General features: G+C 41.8%; 1 protein-coding gene across 1 annotated transcript in view; it reads right to left on the bottom strand.

Annotated features, from left to right (window-relative positions):
- Positions 1–22,940, bottom strand: part of tafa5l (TAFA chemokine like family member 5, like) — a 43,544-nt gene extending 20,604 nt beyond the window's left edge. The window contains exons 1-2 of the mRNA XM_031736150.2: positions 21,637–22,940; positions 9,182–9,331 (exon numbers count right to left, since the gene is read on the bottom strand). Coding sequence (XP_031592010.1) covers positions 9,182–9,331; positions 21,637–21,733 — 247 coding nt within the window. The 5' untranslated portion in view covers positions 21,734–22,940. The remainder of the gene's footprint in view (positions 1–9,181; positions 9,332–21,636) is intronic.
- Positions 22,941–23,353: the final 413 nt, after the last annotated feature.

Below are 23,353 nucleotides of genomic sequence, written 5' to 3'. Positions count from 1 at the left end.
AAGGAATAAAAGCTGAGCTGGCAAAGCGGCGGGAGTGCTGACTAACCGTGGAGTGCATCAGGCCAGCCAGCCCAGAGTCACGCAGGTCGGCTAAAATAAATGCAGTTTTCAGCTCCTGCCGTACTATCCGGGCACCCGATAGCTTGCCCTTGTTACTTTTTCAATGCCATCCATGACAACATGAGTTGATCTATGATGACTTGATGAGTCTCCTGGTGCTGAGAGCCGCGGATTGGTCACACGGCGTTAGGGTGGGATGAGAGCATTGCTGTGATAACCTCATGCACGACAACATCATGAATAACACGAGCGGCAACAAAACGGCAGCTCTGCAGTTCGGCTTCAGCCTGTCTCCATCCATCAAACCTATCGCTCCCAAAATGCTGGCACGCACAATTGTAGACACATTAAAAAGCTTAGACGTTACAACCACCCACACACATCAACAGTATCCAGAGCAGAATTTAAGCTTCTGTGCTAAAGCTGTCTGAAAATATCTGTCTGCTGCTTGATTTCACCCTTCAGTATGCTTTACATGCTGTGGGTATAATAAACCTGGCTTGTTGGGTTACTCAACTGGTGCAAATTGCTGGAAATATTGTGGCTATCTTGGCATTATAATTTTATCATGGTGTTTGAACAGATTTTCAGGCCTGTTTTGTAATGTTTTCCTGTTTGTTATGGTAACAGCAGAGATGAAACAGCTGGCTGTGGTGGCTGGAAGAGAGGGGGAGAGTGTCTCTGTCTGTCTGGCCGACACCTGGGTGGCCCGTCGTGTCGCAGTCGCTGTCGGAGTCCCACCCAGGGACCGCGGACGTCAAGCCAGGCTTATCAGCTGCCAGGGTCCCTGTTGGGGTACGGCTCTGGACCTCCAACTAGATCACACGTAAGACCATCTGTCCCCCCTGCGCACGGTGCCAAGCCCTGCCCAGCGCAACACAACACTGCCAGACGAGACTCAGAGCAGGGCAGGAGGCACAACGGCGACGTCTAAACCAGACGCGCTGTTAATCTGATGAAATTCTGCCACCGCAGAAGAGCAAAAAATAACATCAAATTTATACTCAAGCCACAGGCAGCTCATTTAAAATGTATTCAGATGAAGAGAGAGACACTTTCTCACCAAGGACACACCAAAGGATTAATTGCATCGAAGAAAAAAAACAAAGCGAAGAATGAATCGCTAGAACAATTAATTAAGGGCATCTTTTGAAATGGAATAATGGAACTAATACTGATGATTCTTATGCAGCAGTAAGCACCCTACAAGATTATAGCCAGTCATTAAAGCTGGGCACCAAAAACACTGTAACAGGTTTTTACGGGTTTTCGGGCTCATGTTAATTAAACTTCAGTCATGGATCAATTTGCAACATTATCCTGACAGCATGGGCCTGATGGGCTGATGATCAGCCCGCCTACAAAATGTATCCACACATAATCATATATTGTGTTTGTTGAGAATCCAGTTAGTTTCCTGTTGCAGTTTTTTGGGGGGGGCTTGCTTTGCGTTTCTGGTTGGTAGTGTTTTATTTGTGGTTGTTGACACAGATGGGAAGTTTAGGCTCCACTGATCAGAAATCAATAAGCCATCTGTAGAGTTGTACCATAAAAAAAACAAATAATGGATGAATACTTTTTTTTTTTTTCAAAACCTTTGAATTCACTTCATAAATACAATCTGGGTTAATCCATTAATCAACTGGCTTTTCATGAGCAACAAACTATTGGTCAATTACAGAGGGTCAAAATTAACCAGATGCCAAATATTGTATTTTCAGAAAGTACCTGTTCCATATTATTGTAGGGTCTACCTTACAATATGAAGTGCCTTGAGTTGACTGTTGTTGTGATCTGGTGCTGTATAAATAAAATAAAATTGAACTGAACTGACAATTTACACTCCTTTAACTACACAGGGGCAACTATCAAAGTTACAAGTGCAACAGTGATACAACAAGACTTTTTATCACTTGTCATTAGCTTTCTGTCTTTTTCTAAAGCTGAATTTTGTCACTGCACCGAATCTTTCTGATTTTCTTGGCATCACTGTTGAAAGCAACGTTCCATAGAAAGTTCATTCAAAGGTAGTAAATTGCGCACTTAGACACACTAGCATTCAAACGCTTGTAGATTGCAGGGCGACTCCATTTCCATGAATTATTCTAGAAGCCATTAAATAAAAATCTTTCAGGAAAAGGTGTTTTTACTCTTTGATCTTCATAGAGGGCTTTTAATGTAAAACATCAGCACATCCTTTTTTTTTTAAATTGCAATTGCAAATAAAAGAAACATTTGAACTCCTTGGTGAATAAAAATATTTCTCCTAAACAAAAAGAAAAAAAAACAAGAGCAACAAATTCAATTCAATTAAAAATAACTTTACATATTCAATAGGGGTTTCTTTTGTGCATATGCAACACTGAATAGGCATGCATAAGACATGGCTGTGTTCCATATGAAAGATGAAATTGCTCATGAAACTGCTGCTATGAAATATACATTCAATAAATATTAAAATGATCAAGATGAGGTAAATATGGAAGGAAGTGCTGTTAGCACTGCGAGCAAACAACGCTGACAACACTAGCAAATGAATGTCAGATCAGAAGCAAACATATTTTTCAAAGTCACGCTTGTTTAAAACGAGGGCCTGGCTCTGTCTGCAGTTAAAATAAAGAGTACATCTAATCCTCTCGGCTATGCGTCTGCAATATAAATATGAAAAAAACTCTGCTTTTGTTTTGTTTTGATGCTTCTTCCAAAGCACTTCTTTTGCCCGTTTATTGTCAATAACGCTTTGACTGAGCACGAAACGAGAAGCTTGAACCCGGCATATAAACGGTCTCCCTGCAGCCTCTTATCATGGTGGCCATCGAGCTTCATACGATTACCGTGTGATGTGGTGGCATGGCAACAACGGGCCAAGCAGAGAAAGGGAGCAGGAGAGACTCGGGGAGCAGATTAGAGTGAGAGCAGGGAGACAAGCAAGGAAAAGCACATAATCCTCCTGTGTACAGTGTGCAGACTAAACCTGCACAACCCTGACATACAGCAGCACAAAAAGAGGGCAAAAAAGCTTGAAATACGCCTAAAAAAAGAGTAACAAAAGAAGTAACTTGCAGAAAAAAAGACACTGCCCTTGCTGCAACATGTTCAGTGAAATAAAATAAAAAAAACAGGAGGAACAACTCGGTAATATGTCATACTGCATAAGCAATGCAGCTACCGTCTAATCAATTCATAAATTCACAGGTAACAACAGACTTTATTCACTTTGAGGCTTAGATAGTTTTGTCGTTATGTAATTACTGAAGGCAGAATACAAGCAGGACGGCAGGGGAGATAAGAAGAATTGTCCAATTGCCTCTGTTAAGCCATCAGCTGCAGATTGTAGTAACTTTGAAAATGTCTCAGAGGTTACATCAGACTAAGCCTTGGATTTTAGTTTCGATTCATTACAGGAAACAGTAAAGGCCCTCAAATCCCAGAGCTTTTCGTGGTGATTATAACTCTGCCGATGACTTTATCCAATCTGCGCTCACAGTGCACGTATACACTCCAAAAGGTCAGCTGCTCACGGGGTCAAATGTCAAACTGTGCACTTTATCAGTGTGTAGTGTGAAAAGTCAATCTCCCAAAGTTCTGTCCACAGCAACCAAAGCTGACAAGCATCTGTTCTTGGAAAATCCAGTAACAGATAAACATAAACAAATACGAATAACCCTCCACACTGGTCATACCTTTTGGGTAAAAATGGATGTTTATCAAAGCTTCAGTTCTGACTGTAATCACATTACCACTCACCATAGCTGACAATGGAAATGTTGGAACATCATTCTACCTCAGTTGAAAATCAAAGGGTTTTACTTCTATACTCTGTTGAGTGTATTCAACTGTTAATTTTCCAGTGTTAAAACACTACATCTCCAAAACCAGTTATGTAGATGTTTGTAAAGGACATATCTAAAGTCTGAATTCACTCAATAAAGCTTCCTTGATCGCTGTCCATGGTGCTGATCATTGAGCTGCTCTAGCTTATGGATATCCTGGTAGATGAACCGGCCTTTGTTATATCAGTCGCCTAATGTCTGCAGTATCTTTGGGTATTTTACGCCTTCTAATTCATAATAGATCATTTGTATACTAACAGCTAAAGTTTTGCTATCCTAAGATCTGACATCTTTACTAGCTTTAATCACACTACTGGAAATAAAGGTGGACCGTGCAGATTGTGGAGATATAATAGGATTTGACACTGTTGCATCTGTGACTCACACCTTTACAAAAATGCTCTATTACCTCCAAAAGACAAGTTATTCCCCACCAAAAATAACCTTCCATATTTCTTATTAGATATTGAACATGTAGACCCAGCTGCAGAAACCGGGGGAACTAGAGAGGACTATGACGTGGCAAAAATATATCCCCCTAGAAGTGAAACAGGGATGTTGCAGTTATTTGGTAATCATAAGTCAGCACACATCTTAATTTTTCAATCCTTGGTCTCAGCATTTAATAGCTGCAGGTATTATGTATGAGCATGCTCTTGATCCTTCTACCGCTTTATAAATGAATAGTTACATATTCAGTTCAATCCAGTTTTAACTAGAGTATGTGCCACCCGTTGACAACAAAAGCCATCTCAAGGTGCTTTGTATTGTAAGCTAAAGACTTTACAATAATACAGAGAGAAAGCCAACGAGCCGATGATCCTTTATGAGCAAGCAATTCGCAACAGTGTCCTCACTTTGTAAGACAAGGAGACCTCTTTGTGTTACAAACTGTAACATCCAATCTGTAACACCCAAATGCACACCTTTGTCTCATTTAGGGGCCTCATTCAAATGCGGATCCACAAATACAGAGAAATTAAAGCCATATCCTCTCTTAGCTACTTGTCTGCAACGTGCTTCCACTCTCTCTCTGGATGTGAGAGCTCCACTCATGAGTTCTCTTGCAGGACGAAGGAGGACACAGCGCATCTGGCCAGATATCAGAAAACAGTGCTTAACTTGTCCATCGGCAGGTTCAGTCATAAAGAGTGCACTAAAAAGGCCAGTTGTTATCACAAGCACAACTTTAGAGTTATTAACACTTTTATTGCACTTACAGTAACATAACTAGTTGAAATCAAGTCGGGCAACCTGCCTCTCAATTTCTCTGTTCTGTGTGTGTCTGTTTCACCACAGTACACAGGCCATGACACACAAATGTTGAAACAGAGAGCAGAGGATAGGAAAAAAAAGGAAGGAGCACACATAAATAGCACAAGCTCCTGATGTGACTACGTAATCAAGCAGCTAAAAATGCGCCAATGTCGGATAAACCTTGTTCCCGATTTTCAGTTCTAACAAGCCGCATCCACGGGATTGGTTCCTTAGTCTTGTTGTGTTTGAAACTGCACTGACATCCTGCAGCTCCCAGGCAAAAAACGCTCAGCCGTGCAGCTGAGTGCTTGTCTTCGAGCACACAAAAGAAACACCATATGGACATGCATATAAACCACAGCTCTCCGTCACAAAAAGGAATTTGTTTAAGTTACTCTTTAACCTGAAAAACAAATGAGATTTTGTGCTCCGTTCACCATATGTTTCCAAAATTAGTCATAGCTGTAAACACCCCATATCAGGCAGGCTCGCTCGCCTTTGTTTACATGCCACAGACAGAGAGTCAGTGGCGGTTCCACTTTCATTAAAGGTCACTGTTCTATCACAGGATCACAAAAGGGCAGTGATCCACTTCTTCTGCAGCTGTGAAAGTGTTACATAAAACTGATCAGGAAGAAAGTGGAACACTGAAAGAGTGTTCCCCAGCCTTGGTGAGATACAGAAATAATAAACCTATTTATAAGTCTGTGAATTGTTTATGTGTTTAGAAGGGCAAAAGAGGATTTATGGGAAGGGCCATTAAAGTGAATGTAAATGAATATGCTCTCAGCTAAAAGGTTAGAGAGGATATGTGAGCACAGGCATCATTAAATCCACTGCATTTTGGTGCAATACACACAAATTCCATTTAAAATCCTGGCAACGACTGACAAGTTCAGCTGTCAGCAGAAAATCTTAATATGACCCTGCAAGCAACAGGTCCCAACTTTAATGCGCTGGCTATTAATGGAGCGTAGGGTGTGGTGCGGCAGGAAGCCAGTAATAATCAATTTCCTGCTGCTGTAATCATAGTGCTCTGTAAATTAATTAGCATCTGTTGAGTGTTATGGAAAAATGTCTGCGGAGAGGGAGAGGTGGTTAAAAGCAGCATGCGGAGAGGATGACATGGACTGTGGGGCTCTGGTGTCAGGGATATTAGATTAAGGCCAACATGAGTCATCACATGATGGAACTAATGGTGCATCTGATTGTGATATTGTGAGCTCCAATCACACCCCTCCCATCCTTCGTTCTTATCACCCTTAGCTAGATACTGTCCAACGGCTCAGAGAGAGGGGCTCTAAAGTATAAAATCTTATCTACAAAGTGGATGAACACTGCAGTCTCCATTACAAGTGATCTTTATTTAAAAAAAAAAAAACCCAGGTGGAGGAGGAAAAGGAGGAGGAAAATTCAACCCAATACACGCTGGAGACAACGAAGGAGGCACAAAGCAATTACTAATTTGCTGATGTCACAGTGGCTGACTGAAGGAGGCCTAATGCAGACAACCAATCACACAGTTAGGAGTAAAACAGTCTAAAAGGCATCAAAAAGTCAGACATGCAAAGTGATTATCGATTGGCTGGTTAAACAACCAAATTACATCGGCACTTACTTTTAATGGAGAGAGAAGGAAGCCAATACATTTTGTTCATTGGACTTATTGAGGACAGGTTGTGCTCTGATGTTGTTGTTGAAGTCTGGCTTTTTACCCAGTGTCGAACGGGGGAGATGATGCTGCTTTGCATAAGGATATTTTTGACATAAATAACTTGGCTGTAAAGTGGCTAATGACTCTTTGTCCTGTTTTCTTCCATTCTCCTTGGGATGGTAAAGTTTCATGACTGCATAGTGCATGGTTACGACGCTACCATCTCGACAAAGACTGTCCAAAGACAGGACAGTGAGACCGACATAGTGGTCCCGTAGTTCCTGCAACAGCAGGTTTGTCCAGCAGCACATTTGGAAGTCACGACACAGGCGGACAGACAGAAAATAGCAACTGCATTCCACTCAGGAGTAGCCGATGCAGGGCTGCGGTATTGTGCATTTTGCTTCACTGAAATGGGACTCCTAATGGAACAGAGACATTATTGTTAATAGTTACACCTGTGCTTTTCCTCTTATAATTTGTCATGATGTTCCTGTTATGTCAAAATGTCTGCCATGAAAAAGGTCTGTAGATGCTGTTGTGGCAGAGGAAATGATTCCACGTGTTCTTATCGCATGTATTATTGGTCTTGGCGATATTTTAACCTGAGGTTGATTTTTTTTTTCAATTTGTTTGCAGATCGGTTTTGTTTAGAGTTTAGTTTCAGATATCTCAGTTCCAGTAAAGATATGTATCAAAGCTTCCTTGCTTTGGAAATTTGACCAAAGCAAGAAAGTATCAAATGAAAAACACTTGTTGCTAATTTATTTTAAATAGTGTTATTTTCCGTAGTTAGTTCTTCTGGGGAACCAGCTCCCAGTGTGGATTTGGGAGACAGACACACTCTACTTTTAAGATTAACCTTAAATTTCTATGTGTTTATAATTAAGGCTGGGTCAGGTGACCCTGTACTCTCCCTTAGTTATGCTGTAATAGGCCTAGACTGCTGTGGGCTCACTCTCCATGTGTTTATACACCACTCTACGTTTAGTCATTAGTTATTATTCATCTCTGGCTCTTTTCCACAGCTGTTTTTGTCCTGTCTCCCTGTCTCATCTCCAACCAGTCACAGCAGATGCCTGCCCCTCGCTGAGCCTGGTTCTGCTGGAGATTTCTTCATCTTAAAAGGGAGTTTTTTCTTCCCACACTCGCCAAGTGCTTCCTCACAGGAGGTCGTCTGATTGCTAGTCTTGAATTGACTGTTGTTGTGATTTGGCATATAAATAATGCATCATGTAGTTTAATTTAGTTTTGTTTTTTATTTCCATTAACTGAAATGTTCTTTTTTCAATATTTATGTCACTACTTTAATTTTGGTGTTTACTTTTATTTTACAGTGTATTATTCAGCTTTTCTCAATGGGACCAGAGCATCCAGAGAGCACTCCTAGATTTGTGAAATTACAATGCAATTACATACATTAAAAACTATCAAATATTTCATCCCGTCTCCTTTTAAGTTTTTTTTGTCATGAGATTTATTCAAATACTTCATTGTTCTCCACTCCTGCATTACTGCAAAAAATGTACAAAGGTAAATACATGACTAGGGTTCCCACTTTTTCCCACCTATTTCAGAAACACAGACTGAGATCCCACACTCGAAAAGAGTAAAAAGTTTGACACTACTTGGTCAATTAAATATGAAGCCACTGCTAGCAGCCAGCTAGTGTAGGTTAACAAAAAGACTGGAAAAAATCTGCTAGCTGCTCTGTACAAAGAAAACTAAACCCTGCCTGCAGGCATCTCTGAGGTTCATTATTACCACAACTATAGAAATAACATAATCATGTTTTACAAGAGATTATTCCCTGTACATCCTGGAGACTCTGCTGGTGGTCTAAGCCAAGCTAACCATCCGCTAGTGATCATATGTAGCACACAAGTGTGCCAGGAGACTTGATCCTTAACTCTTGATGAAAAACACTTCCCTAAAAAAGTCTTAAAATAAAAAAAAAAACAGCTAAATGCTCAGAGAATATTTCTACTTTAATAGTTTAATTGAACTACAGCTGTTTGAATTATGGTGGTAAAGGTGGAGTTGCATACAACAGGCTTCATATAGGGAAACATTAAAAGGTTTTGACATGCTGACTGCAATATAATTGTTATAGGTGAAATACAGGTGCAAATGATCTCATACGAATAGTTTTTCTTCAAACATAGGGGGAAAAATCCATTGTGTTACAGAAATATTGAAATTACTTTTAACTTTTTTTCATCAATTACACTTTTTAACTAGATTGTTTCTATGTTTATAGCACACCAGCCGATTCAGTGGCTTGCCAAAGTGACTTCTTGTCCCGCTGTACTGAATCATTCCAGCTACGTTCTCTAATATTTGTTCTCCATTGGGCTAGAGAAGTCACTGAACTCACCATCTACGCAGGCCGGCCTCGCCCTGGTGGTGCCGGCGATCTGGCCTCTCCTGCAGGCGCAGCGGGCTGTCTGCCTGGCGATGGTCCGCCTGGGAACACTGCTGTCTCTGTTGAGCATCACTATCTCGCAGGTTCCCACCGCCAACTGGCCTGCCAAACACAGCAGTGAGGATAAAGTACATCACATTAGCATAATGAGTCAGTAATGAACTTATTACAGAGGAGCAACTGGTGTTCAAAGGTGAAAACGACAGGCTGGCTGTTGTTTGCAAAGAGAGATTTTTTTTTTACCTTTTGGCTTTGTGTTCCACTAAAGAGTTTAATATTCTCATTTAAAATGTCAGGAAAGTTTTTAGTGCTTTAAAAGCAGCCGGCTAGAATGCTTTTTCAGTTTTAATACAGCATGACAGAGTTCTCTTGATGAAAGTGCCTTATAGGGATCATGCAGAAAAAAAAAATCAGTTAAAAGAGCATCTTCTATTTGGCTAGCCATAACTGCAAAATAACAAACACACGAGTCAGAGGCTCCGAGATATGAGAGCACCATAAAACAACTTATTGATTTTTTTCACGTAATGGGCAAAATCTAAAGACTTCTTCTGACTGTGAGCATGAATGTTCTCTGCTAATTTCATAGCAGTCAACCCATTAAATAATGAAACATCAAGACTGTTCTCGCCGTGAAATTGACAACACTGGCCATTTGTAGATAGCTTATCCTCGCGTGTACCTGAAAATAACCACTTTAGAGGCAGTCACAATAATTAAACAGAGAACTCACAGCCATGCCCGAATGTACAATGTGAGGTTAACACTCTCACACCCTGTTTGAAGCCAATTTTTTTTGTTCTTTTTTTATTTGACTATCCAAATGAGTTGGACCACTGACAAAAATAAAATGTTACTTGGTTGACGGAGTAGAGGCTGCTGGGCACTGCTCCTACACCAGACAGACCAATTTTCAAGCCAAGCTAAGCTCTACTGAGACAGCAAATGGACAGAATGTCTTAAAGTGATGATTACCTTGCTCAGAAATCTCTGCGCTCTGTGTGTGTGTGTGTGTGCTATTCTTATAGTTCTATCCAAGCACAGAGAATTACTTCAGAGTTCTCCAGGCATTACAAATTGATGGATAACTCCCTGGCCAGGGACACGTGTATAAGCAGCTTTTCCAAGTTTGCCACAGTGTTATCTTTAAATTAATTACACAAACTGGAGAAATCTACATTTTGCAAGCGTGCTTCAGTTGCAGATGAACTACATGGGAGGGGCAAGAGGGGGGTGTATGAAGGGGAGGTTCTCCGTTCTTTAAAACATCTAAGAGAAAAGCTTCATCTTCTTTGTATTTTCATGATCAGGGACTTTGACAAGTCAATAAAAGACTTTTTAAACTTTTCACTTAACTTCTATCTTTGCTGTTTGTATGATGAAATTAACATTACTCTAATTGGATTCACTGAAAATGCTGAATGCCATTGAATACATTTTCAGTCTTTTTATAAGTCATGAACTTACAGCACCAGAAGTCACTTCACCCTGGCTGAACTACCCTTAGGGCGAGGAGGTGAGTTTTGTTTTTCCACTATTAAGATCAATTCAGCGATATATATTTATATATATATATATACATATATGTACACACGAACAGTGAAGGTCTGAGGAATATCATGGTCTCAGGTGAATGGTAAAGCTCAGAAACAGCAAGAGAAACTTTCTTCACCTTTGTAATGATCTAGAAAAAATAACACAGTTTCTTTGTTCTTTCGTAGTTTGAATGGAGAGCTGCCAGTGAAAGACATTCAGGCTGAGAGTAAAATAAAATCAGCTCAGGGAAGGCAGATTAGAGAAGAGTGTGTACTGCAGTTCCTGTAAGGTCAATCCTTGGCATTCACCAACCATAGCTCCTTTATGCTGCTGCTTCTAGTCGCTTCCCACCACCCTCAAAGGCTCATTAAGTGAAACGCTAACTGCTATGTAGCATGAAATGAGCGCAATAATGGCAAAGGTTGAAAGGGTTGTTGATGAACACAAATGACTCATAAAATTACCTGCGCAGTGCTGAGACATCCAAGTATCAGAGCAAGATGTCTGTGAAGATTTAAGGTGACCCTGCGGCATTTCTTTTAGCATAATTCACCAAGTTGAGATACTTCCTGTCCATAGCAACGATAGTTAGGTAGGCGATAGATGGACTCACGGGCAGAAATGAACTTGCCGGGTTGAGTGCTTTTCCTTCAGAGCTTCCTGGCATTAAACCTTCTTTTCATTTATATTTTATATTTTCTAGTTGCAGTTTGTTTGTGTTTAAGCAACAAAATACTTGGTTAGGTTTAGGAAATGACTGTAGTTTAAGGAATACACAGTTTCAACAATGTTAGCAACACCTTAAAAGGTCTGTGTGGTGGAAAACCCTGAGGGAAAACGATTCTATGGCCAAGGTAAAGGTATCACAAAAGTGAGAGCTTAACTTATTGATATGGTCCACAGAGGAGGGACTCTACAGCCGTGCAGGTCAAACTTTATATTTCTACACCAGAGTTAGCTAATCATACTATCCGACTTGTTCTGCCCTACTCGTTTGTTGAAGTGCAGTACTTTTCACTTCCAGCAGTGCTACTTGACATCAAAAACTGGCTTACAGGGTATCTCAGCCTCTCAGTTAATAGATCAGCGAATGGGCTGCAGTTTCCACTGACAGCCACACTTTGCTATTTAAGCTGATAAGACTGGTTTATTTTTTCTATAAAATTACCTCCAGAAGTGTTGGGAGCCATAAAACAAAACCAGCTCTACAGAGATCTGCTATGTAAATTTAATTTCATAACATCAGCCTTGCTGGCCACCCTCCACCGCCCACCACCATCACTCAGCCCACCCTCCTCTCTTGTTTTTCTGCTGAGGCGAGATCCTGTATACTTGGTTGTTGCTTGGAGGACAGAGGTGCCATCAGATATCAGTGCTCAACACTGAACAGATGAATGGGCTTCATGTAATAAGCCTGAAGGAAGACAACAGTAAGGCACTGGGGGAGTTGAAGTGGTGAGTTGTGTAGTGTGTGGGTGGGGGTAGCTGCTTTGTAAAGCGCCCTTAGCCATGGCCAGCGCTCCATCATACGTACAGGAGTTAATTCATGTGACAGAGGGTTTCTGTCACTCAGCGGTGTGAGGACACTTTGCCTCGTCTCTGTTTCACATGATGAAATGCACATATGGCCGTGGCAGCGAGGAGAGCGCCGACTGAAGGATGTGAACGGTCGCTGAACAGGCCCTGGATCCTGTCAGAAATAACAACAAGTAGCCGATACGGAGCGTAGACACTGGCTTTAAGCACCGACTGGCAGCTTGATCACCTTATCAGTGAATCATAACACTATGCTAGTGCTAACTGGCAGCACAGACACACACAGGGGACCAAACGCACACAGCTTAGAGCAAAGATGTGAGTCTGTGCTCTACATATCAGCTCTTTGATCAGACACACTGCAGATCACCAAAGTACAGGCGCACAAATATCTTAATATCTCCGCCTGAAACAGGCTGCCAGGAGTCCACACTTGCTTTCACATTGTTAGTCTGATTCAGTGCGCATCACTGCTGGACTAAGAGCCGTTGGGCTCTAGATGCACCACACTGACACGACCTCAGCAACGGACAGTGAATATACAAAGCCGCCAATTATCATCATCCCTGTTAACATCACAGCTGATTGCAGCAGTTTGTTGTTTCTTAGTTAGACAGTTGTACTAACCAATGAAAACTTTCAGTCCTTTCTAGCTTATCTTTTTTTTCCTTGTTTGTGTCTTTAATTAAGACTGTGCAGATACATTAGAAGTTAGTCTTAACTGATTTTAAAAAAAGAAAAAAAGCTTTATCAGATTTAACAGGCAGCCACAGGAGGCAGTGCCGCGCTGCTCCTGTACAAGTGAAGCCACATTGGGAGCTTGTGGAAAAAGCTCTGTTTCTCCTCAGGGAATTTGCCATAAAATTATATGAGAGGCTGCACTGAATGAACTATGACTAGGATTCCATTTCCATATTAAAACAATCTTCCTTTATAGATAGTAATTACTGGTGCTCTGCTACACATGGAAGCGAGGTTTCACAATGTTTTATTGCACAACGCGACTTTCCAAGATACAGTTTCGCACTATATTTATTAAAAATTCCACATCTTGTAGAGCAGTGCAGTTAATTATTCATGACAATACGTATTGTGTTTGGAATTATTCCCTATAGGGACCAAAGCTATAGCGCGAAGCTCCTCTGTGCTGGTTTGGCCTAAACATCCGGAACTGACTCCGACCACTTTTCTAATCTGACTCTAATCACCGCACTCAGATACAATAATAAGTGTGAGTGATTATCTTCATTCCATTGTGCGCTCCTTTGGTGACAGAAGTGGCATTCTCAAGAATGAAAATGGGGCTGGCAACAAAACGCTAGTTTAGAGAGCATGACAATCATATTAGCATGTATAGAATCTGATATGAATCCAGCAGATCTTCTGTGGGAGACTGGAAACATTGCAGGAAAAATTATAAATGTTAATGATGCAGGTAATCTGTCATAACTGATTAGTAGTGGCTGCCTTTATCAATTTTTTAAATGTAATTAAAAGTGGCTAAAACCCCCATTCAGCATCAGCCAGCTATCTCACACAGCACATTTATGCTTTCCTTGTTGGAACGCCTTGTGTTTAGGGACACACTAATGATTGTTTTGATTATGGATTAATTCAACTTTTTAAATGGACTGCTTTTATAAAGTGCTTTCCACTTATTTATTTTTTTTCTGAGGACAAAGCTCTTTGCAAATCCTCTCATTAAGCCACACACACACACACACTCACACACACACACACACACACACACAAATAAATACACATTAGTGGTGGTGTCAAGGTGAAATCTTTGGGATCTGCATCTTGCTCATTGATGCTTACCCAGCATTTGGGAAGAAGGAAACAGGAAACAATTAATGGCTGTCCTTACCAAGGCCCCCCAAAATAGCAAAAACTGCAGTGACAAGGACACAAAGAGGGTCTCTTGCAGACAGAACACATCACAGAAACACATCATGTTCACACATTTTCTCTTATTTAGAATCTCTCTGGTGTGATCAAGGTTCACAGGAACCATCAATGGTGCTGGAAAAAAAACACAACTGCACAAGTTAAAATTAAAAGTTAAAATTCTTTGTGTGATATTAACTATGGCCAGTTTACTGAAAGATTTAACCACAGAGGACCTTCAAAATTTGGTCTGATAACTTACAAAGTTCAATAAGCACTGACAGTTTGCGTTGTCTTTATTTGTAGACATGAACACCCTTCCCTGTTCTAGACTTTATACTCTTGTTTATCTGATTCTTTTCTGCCCAACAACTGCTTCATACTACAAAATATCAGGGAGATCATGGCCCAAACTGGAAGACATAGAGTGCAGCTTCGGGCCAGGAGTGGTACAAAATGGGTACCACTGGTCTTTTTATCTTGCATGCTGTGTCATAATGGATGAAAACTGACGCTGCACCTGAGATGACTCATGACAGGAAGACTAGCATGGTAGAAATGTTTTGATTCTTCCACCATGACTCCACCACCTCTGTGAGGATGACCCAAATGAGCGCAGTGCTCTACACCAGCTCTACACCAGCTCTACAATTTTAGACATAGCAAAGCAAAATACGAAGAATTGTTGAAGCTGGATGGAGCTGAGAAATTGAAAACACAAGTGACAGTATCAGACAAACCACTTTGGGTGTCAGTGATTTTTAAAGTTCTTTTTCTGGAACACGTCTCCTTACCGATTACATCCCAAATACCATGAAAGACAGCAACATGCAAACTATCATGTTTCTCAGTCACAAGATTTTGACTATAATTGACAAAGCTGAGATAGTGACTACTGTAACAGAAAGACACAATGTGCAGTAATGTGAAAAAGGAAATTGTTATAAGCATAACTGAGCACAGCCCATTCAAAGTATGCAGAAACACCTTTGGCAGTAATAACTTACAGTGATCATTTTCCATACGACTTTCTCAGTCTCTCACATCACTGTGAACGAGTTTTGGTCCACTCTTCTTCACAGCGTTGCTTCAGGTCATTGAGATTTGCGGACATTTGTTCATTCACACCAATTTTAAGGCTTTTTGGAATCGCACTTTCATTGACTTCATTTTACTTTTAAAATGCTAACTGAGGCCTGTGGACTCTGAGATGGAGTTCTTGTGTTTTTGCAGTTTCTCTGAGAACCACATGGCCCGATGTTGGAGTGACTTTATTGGGACTTCATCTTTAACGCACGCCTGACTGCTACTGACCAGAAAATTTACAAAAACCTCTGTTTTTATAGAGGTGCTCACACTCGCTGTTGATCAGCTGCATTTGAGTAACCTGTTAATTTGCATTTGCATTTTTACCCTGTTAATTCCTATGGAAGCAGTCAGATTGCACTTGGTTTTTCACAGGACTGCACAGAGTGACAGTGTGCATGACTGTAGTCTGAGCCTGGCAATGGACTCCCACTGTAAGTCTTGGAGTACTTAGCATATAACTTTATGTTGCACCATCATTTTTTTACTGGTATCCCAAAAATCTGTAATGAGAAGACCTCGAGTAATTTTCTAATTTTTCTGATTCACTAACGTGAGTCAGTGAAGCCCATTGAGGGATTTTCCTTTGGTTTTGGTTTTTGGTATGCAAATGATAAACCTTCACAAACATGCACGCAATCAACCTAGTGGCAGTCATCAAGCTGAAACAAAAACTTCCTAGCGACAAGAGTAACCTGCCTTGACTTGGACATGAGGGCAAAAGCAATGGAGTGGGTTCATGGGGGATATTGCTTGAAATTGGCTTTCTCATAGATGATAATTGTTTCACCACCACTTGTGGCACATATAAACGCAGCTAACTTAAGTAAGAGATCACTCTAAAATACTGTTACTCTGCTTCACTACCTCAAAGGAAGCTAATAAACTCAATCCCACAAATATAAAGGTAATTTCAGTGAGTTAATCTGGATTTATTCGCCACTGCAGCCCTAACTTTTACCTGATCTTCCCCTCATGTCCATTCTGATCTCACAGCTCTGGCTGCTATTAACAACTCAGGATGACATCAAACAGCCAGCTTATTTGACTGTGCATATGGTAGTCAAGGCAGCCGCAGCCAAGTCCATCTCATTACCTTAACAGCACTTGACGCGTGCAGCGCAGTAGGTAGCATGTAATAGGACACCAGGTGAGAGAGGCAGATGTTTGACTGACCCCGTGCTATATGCTTCCTGACATCGCCGTGATCTTCTGCTGCTAAACAAGTAGGGCAGCAGAGCAGTGGCGCATAACATGTGTTTTATATTAATGCGCTTAGCACCACTTAATTTCACATGCTATTTGAATACTCTATGTTAGTCTGATCGATAATTATACAAGTGAACAACTCCCTGCTGATGTTAGAGGACCTGTAATGGTAACTACGCAATTTCATATAAAACAGTGCGAAAGGAATCAGGCGTGCTGGTAGGGAGATGTTGGAGCATTTGGGGTGGGATGAATTATGTTATCAGATAAAGCACATTTCTCTGCAGTGTGCTAGCCCTCAGTCAGTCTGCTCCTTGTTGTTCTCTCTTGAGAAGCTGCTCATATTCGAATGCTGAGCTCTGCATTCGAATGACAGAATTTTTTAAGCTGCATCAAGTGTGATTTTCAGGCAATCACAAGCAACCACTGAAAGGCACTGCCGCCCTGCCAACTGAGACACCAGAGATGGGCTCTATTTGCTCAAATTTAATTCCCGTGTCAGGTGTGAACACTACTCCACCCACAGGGAATGACAAATTGAAACTTCCCGTAGCCGCCGTAGGATGGCACTCCCTTGGGGAAAGCAGGGCTCAGTAGCTTTAGATTGTCTCCTTTCTCACTGGAAAGCAAAAGCATGCTGTGTAGTCTGCTAACATCATATTAGAGAACTTCAAGATCCCCAAGTTCATTTTTTTTTTTTGTGCAGTTTGTCTTCAACCTTTGTGTGACATTGCCAAGGGCAGCTTTAAAATAGAAAACATTCCCCTTACATCCATCCCCTGCTAGGACTCACAGTGTATTTCAGGTCTGTCCTGTGGTACGGTTCACATGACTGAGGTGGCTTTGAATGCATTTCTTTTGCTGTCGCACAGCACAGCTGCAGAATATTACAATACAGAGTGCGCTCAAACAATTTGCTGTGGATGAAAACAGGCTAGAGGCATGGAGAGCGAATGTACAATATGCCTTGCAAATGCAAACAGTAGCTCTGCTGAATGTAGCGCAGAGATGACTGTATAAAGCCACGGTGACTCATTTCAAATTCCCCCCCAGATAGCCTTCCATGATGCCCTCCTTCTTTACTGCAAACACAGAGAAAATGGTGAACATCAGAGGACTATTACGACCCCATAAGTACTGTACAGTAATGCGAGATTGTGTGAGCTTTAACACTCAAGCACATTCCCTCTCAGAAAATATGATCACGGCATCAGGCAGAAAATAGAAAGGGACAGAAGTCCGAAGGAACATAACTCAAATCATTTACACCGCTCTGCCAATGATGGAGCATTTTCAAGCCCAGAGATTTCCGCAGAGAAAATAACAATGCAGAAATACACCGAGTAGTGCGCTACACTCAACCACAAGGGAGGTCAAAGCTGACGGCTAGAAAGAATTCATATTCGGGGAGCTATGAAATATGAGCTTTGTGTGCTGCCAAATTGATTGTGTGCTGCCAAATTGATTTAGCTGTAAAAATTCTTTTCATTTTGTTCCATAAAGATGCTCATACTTTTAAAGCCCCACCGCCTATATAAGCAGGTCTCAATGATTTGCTTACAATTTACAGCCAAGGTCATAATCAAAGTAGGTCTCCCTTTGCATGCTTAATGCCACCTTGAAGAAGACTGGAATGGAAATCATCCTTTTCACTTCAAAAAGTCAGTAATTCTCTGGTACTCTGATTAGTTTAATGCTTGGATGGATGGGCCCTGCTCTCTGAGTTAAAAGAGAATACCAACCAAAGATTTTGTATTTTATCTCTCTGGTGCACCATAAAGATTTGCTTTCTCATATACATCGGGGGGGAAATGACCATGATAGGATACAGAATAATTTATCAGGAGTAAAATCGGTCTGGTTTCGATATTTGAACCGCGTGAGCCTGTAACCAGTGGATCTCTGTAAAGTCTCGGTGAGTCACATCAAAATGTAGTGACACGGGCCGCAGACGTGGCTCATAAATGTGCTGTCAGCCGCGTCGACAGCAGAACAGGGTGACAGGATAGATTGTTGCACTCACTGGATTATTCAAACAAACCAAAATGACACGTTAATTATGACACATCACATGTGCTGTATAGAGAAGCACTTTCTGTACAAAACAGAACACCAAGATCAGGAAATCGCCCTGTGGTTTCATTTATTTGGGTTGTCCACCTTCTCTTGTATTAAATATATTTTGCTTTACATCATATGTTTCTGTTTGTTTTTCAGAGTTACATTCAATGTTCAACAGGTTTAGATTCGCTAACCAGCAGACACTTAAAGTAGCAATCATTGACTTTTTAGCCACTTGGGGGCAACAGCATACCTCATATGTTATGAATTTTTAATATTTTAACAAGCAATTGCTTATTGAAATATTTAGCAAACATTAAGATGAATTTGGAGTCTCCTCTCAACCAGAGGTGTTGAATGGAAGAGTCACGTCAGCTTTCTTCACCATTTTTTTTTTACAGCAATGGCGGATCATGGAGACTCGCAAAAGTTTAGCAACAGGGGTTAGCAACATATGCTAGCTGCGCCATAGAGATATAGCAGCACAGAAGTCTGAGATGTCTTTTTAAAAGGTAGTTTAAAAAACAAAACAAAACAAGGCTGTATGTTTTAAGCGCACATTCCACCTGGCCGCTAAGCACTTGCAGGAACTATTTACCCCGAATTCAGAACCCCCGCTGACTGGACTGCCTTACTCAAGGGCTCTGCTTTCAACCCTTTTTAGAGTTCCATCTCCTACTGAGAAAAACAGAGGTTCAGCTTTCATCACCAACTAGCTGCTAAGTTTGTCTGCTGAGCAGTGTTGAGTGCTGTCATCAGAGCTTTATAGATGAAGGCAGTCACCTACCACTATTTGAAATCAGTCTAGTCTCAGAAAGATTTGAATGCTTGAAAACCCAAACAGTGCATATAAAGAGGCCAAAAAGATGAATGAAAATGAAGGCGAGAGCTGCAAAATTGGTTAGCTACTACAACCCTTTCACATAATCATCTGTGGTAAAATGAGAAATTATGACAGTTTAAACATCCTTAATGGGAAATCCAAAGAAAAGATACCACACTACACATGCTGATAAGTAATCTATGGAAAGAGCAGCTGAGAAACACAGAAATGATTTTGCTGTTGCATCAAAGATTAATAAAGATTTAAGAAGTCTCATCTGAGCAAATTATTTCAAGTTAATGATTTACTGCCATGGCAACAGAATTCTGTCAGATGAGTTAGAGCAAAGGCCAACTATCCCTTCACCTCCAGCGAATAAATGTGGGTAAAAATGCAGCACTCCACCCTCCCTTTTCATACTAACTCCGATGTTTGTGGTTGACAAAGCAGAGACGTGTCACCGCTGCTCCCTGGCTGCACCACTGAACCGGAATGTGGCCCAAGTACGAAAATCCCAGACATTTCCAAATTTATTGTTGAATAAACTGGCAACGTTGAGAGCAGCCGACAGGCCATTTATTGTGACCGACGGTGGTCCAATGGCGTGCATGGACAGAGCTGCTGGGCTTTGATTTCCTGTCCTGGTCGCCATGACAGATGGGCTATGAAGACGGTGGAGGCAGCACAGCCTCTAACCTCAAGTTGGTCCTGCTCGCCAGTTCACCGGCACACAGTGTGGCTCTCAGGCCCTCAGAGGCCATACCGGCCGAGCTTTTCATGGAAAGTGAACAGTGCTTGACTCTAACAGTGATGTTTAGCTATAAATGCTAAAAGAAATACTGCAAACTGAATTTTGCTGTATTTTCAGTCTGTAATGCTAAAAAAATCAGAGCTGCTTTTATGACTGCAGTAACTAGTCAGTGCAGCCAGTTTCAAAGGACTGATTTTGACAATTACATGTCTGCATTTAATACATACATATACATATATATATATATATATATATATTAGATAGCTGAACTATCTAAAAACAGTTCAGCTGGATGATGGAAAGACGAATCAGCAACAAACAGAGAGACTGTCTACCCCAAAAATCATATCCAGAGGTTTTAACTACCAGGCCATGCACGGTAGATCTCACTTACCCTGGGAATATATGAAGGGCAACAAAGTTCACAAGAGATTGATCGAGTAATTTGTACAATCATGTGCTAATGAGATCACTTTCAGATGAAAACGAGTCAATAATAAATGGCTGTGGGGAACAGGAGGGTAGCTGTGGCTCCTTGGATAATATGCACAGGCTTGAGAGGGGTGGGAATTAGAGGCTGGTGACAGCAGCGTTTTGGGGAGAAAACACTGCAAATTAGAGGCAAAGGGAGCACATTTCAACGCACAGGCAGTTCATTTTTCACATCAGTGTCTACTTTTGTTCCCGGCAAGCTGCCAAAGACATTGATGTAGGCACTATCCCTCCTCCACAGTGGTAATTATGCTGCCGGCCAATGCTTGATTAAAAGATCTAATCTGCAAACTTAGTGTTCAGCATCTCCCAACAAGTTCCAGTACTTTAAGTCTGTTCGCTGTCTCTGACAGCGGCGGAATCTGAAATGTTGTGTCGTGGACAGCAGCCAATGAAGTGCAGGGAAACATCCTTTTGCTTTCTATTCTGTGTCAGGGTGAAGGTGTAATTGCACCAGTGGATGCATTATTCAAGATGAAAACATGGCTTGGAAGGATATAAAGGCCTTAACCTAAGTGGAAAAACAATAGCTGAAGGCTTTCTGATGTTTTTTCACCTAAGGCTCAGTTATAGATTCGCCAAATTACTATCCCACATGACAGCAAAGAGTCTGATTTTTGGTCCAGCATCAAAATAGAAAAAAAAATCAGGGTTGTTTGGGTTGAAGGTTATAACTATTCTTAATGCATTTCAGATTCTTAAAAAGTGTTTTGGAAATGATGGTCTAAAGCTCCTAGGTACATAATAGTGCTATCAGACATGATGAAACTGTGCAAAATAACATCACTATACACTGACTGGGAATATTATTACTGAGATGCCAAATCCGGCTGCAAAGAGGTTCAACAAGGTCACCGTAATTTGACTTCTGATGAGCACAGAGGCTGTTTAATTGGGCGTAATAGGAATTTTCCCCCAGAATGACAGGATCTGACCACACCATGTGCAGCTGCATCCCAATAAAAAGCCCTCAGAGACCTTGCTGCTGCTGGCAAAGTAATAAATAGCTGTAAGTGCCCTTACCCTCTCTGAGCAGATGGGAGTAGATGAGCCAGAGGAGCAGTAGGCAGCAGAGTGACGCACCTCCACCTGCGGAGAGTGTCTTCACTCCAGACTGCATTCTACACCTTCAGCCTTTGAGATTATCCAAACTTTGAACACTTGTGCCGCTCAGATGTCAAGCAGATCAGCGGAAGAGTGGCTAATCCAGTTGCATCTCCAAAGCCTGACGTGGGCATCCATTTTGAGGTTATAACACAAGAGGGACCGATAGTAATCCCCCTTTGCTTTTCAAATTCCCTCGGTGAGCCGCATATCCATCCAGGCTGCTCATCACACACACACAAACCCACACAGACACACACAGGCTACAATGTCACCAGATCTGGCCAAGTTTACGCAGCTGTGCTTTCACGAGCTGGAATTCACTTGGATGCTTCTGCAAGAGAAAAGAGGGGGGAAAGAAAAGAAAAAGCTGGAAGTGTGCAGATGAAGAGGAGGAAAGAGCAGCAGTCCCCCCCGCGCAGTTTTGATTCCTTACACGGAGATGACGATGCTGGCAGTAAATTCAGCCGTTTCGTCCTCTTTCGTCCTCTGCGCTACGTACTGTTATTATTATTCCCAACCAACTTCAGCACCGAGCCGAGCTCTGTGTCACTCTACAGAGAGACGCGCAAGTTATCCCATGCGGACATGACGATCATTCCGATCAGTACCCAAACTTGTCCGAAAACGCGACACTCCAGACTCTTAAAAAATAAATAAATAAAATCTAAAGGCGCAAATGCGTCACGCTGCCACACACGCACAGTCTGCATGTGCACAGCAGCGCTGCGAAATGTCAGAAGAGGAGCGGCGGGTCTCACGCAGCGAGCAGCCTCTGGACAAACGCACTGTGCGCGTAAGCACGGCCGGTGCGGTGAAGTTGGGCACACTTGTCACCTGTATGAGCCTTTGGGTGCGATCTGGAAGATTCTGAGCGACGGTGTCTTGCTGCTTTAAGTTCGAGGATAAGCACCGCTCCACTCCAAGTCAATGGTGCGGTTCCACCTGAGCGTGGTGAACCAGCCTTATTCTATCCCGGTCGGGTGCATTTGCATGCAGGCGACGCCGAAGAGGAGGTTTCCTCCTTTCACTCCATGGCAGAAATCGTGCTGCTGCTGCACCCTGACTTCCCTTCACTTACGACGTTTTCATATGCTCCTTCTCTCCCTGCCTCGCGTGCGCGCGCGTTCTCTCACGCGCAAAAGATGTCCTAATTCCTTCCTCAAAGTGTGAAAAAACTTTGCGGTCCCCCGGCTATAAATCGCAAACTGTAGATGATGATGTTGCTTGTTTATACACACCAAAAGAAGACCAGTATGAGCCCACGGGGAGAAACAGAGCGGTCCCAGCTTAGCACATTCTGACACGTTACTTTTCTCCTTGTCCTTATGCCCCGTTTTGGAGGTGGAAAACGCCCTTGAGGGCCTCATTGTCTGGGGACTATGGTTAACATTTAGCACACTGGCATTCCGGGAAAATGTGAGAGGTCTGCTTCTTGAGAGGACCGTGTTATAACATGTGCGTTGCCTCAGAACTCTTTATGGCAGTATTATATACTGTCTAATATCATATCTCACAAGTCTCAAGCGTGCACACACAGAGGCAGGTGTGTATAGATGTATGCGCGTATAGGAGAGAGAGAGGGAGAGAGAGTTAAACTCCTGCAGATGCCAGTTTATCTTCTGAAAGAGCACCA

This window comes from Oreochromis aureus, linkage group 20 (genome assembly GCF_013358895.1).
Source record: "Oreochromis aureus strain Israel breed Guangdong linkage group 20, ZZ_aureus, whole genome shotgun sequence".
Taxonomy (NCBI): Eukaryota; Metazoa; Chordata; class Actinopteri; order Cichliformes; family Cichlidae; genus Oreochromis; species Oreochromis aureus.
This window is presented reverse-complemented; position numbering and strand designations above follow the sequence as displayed.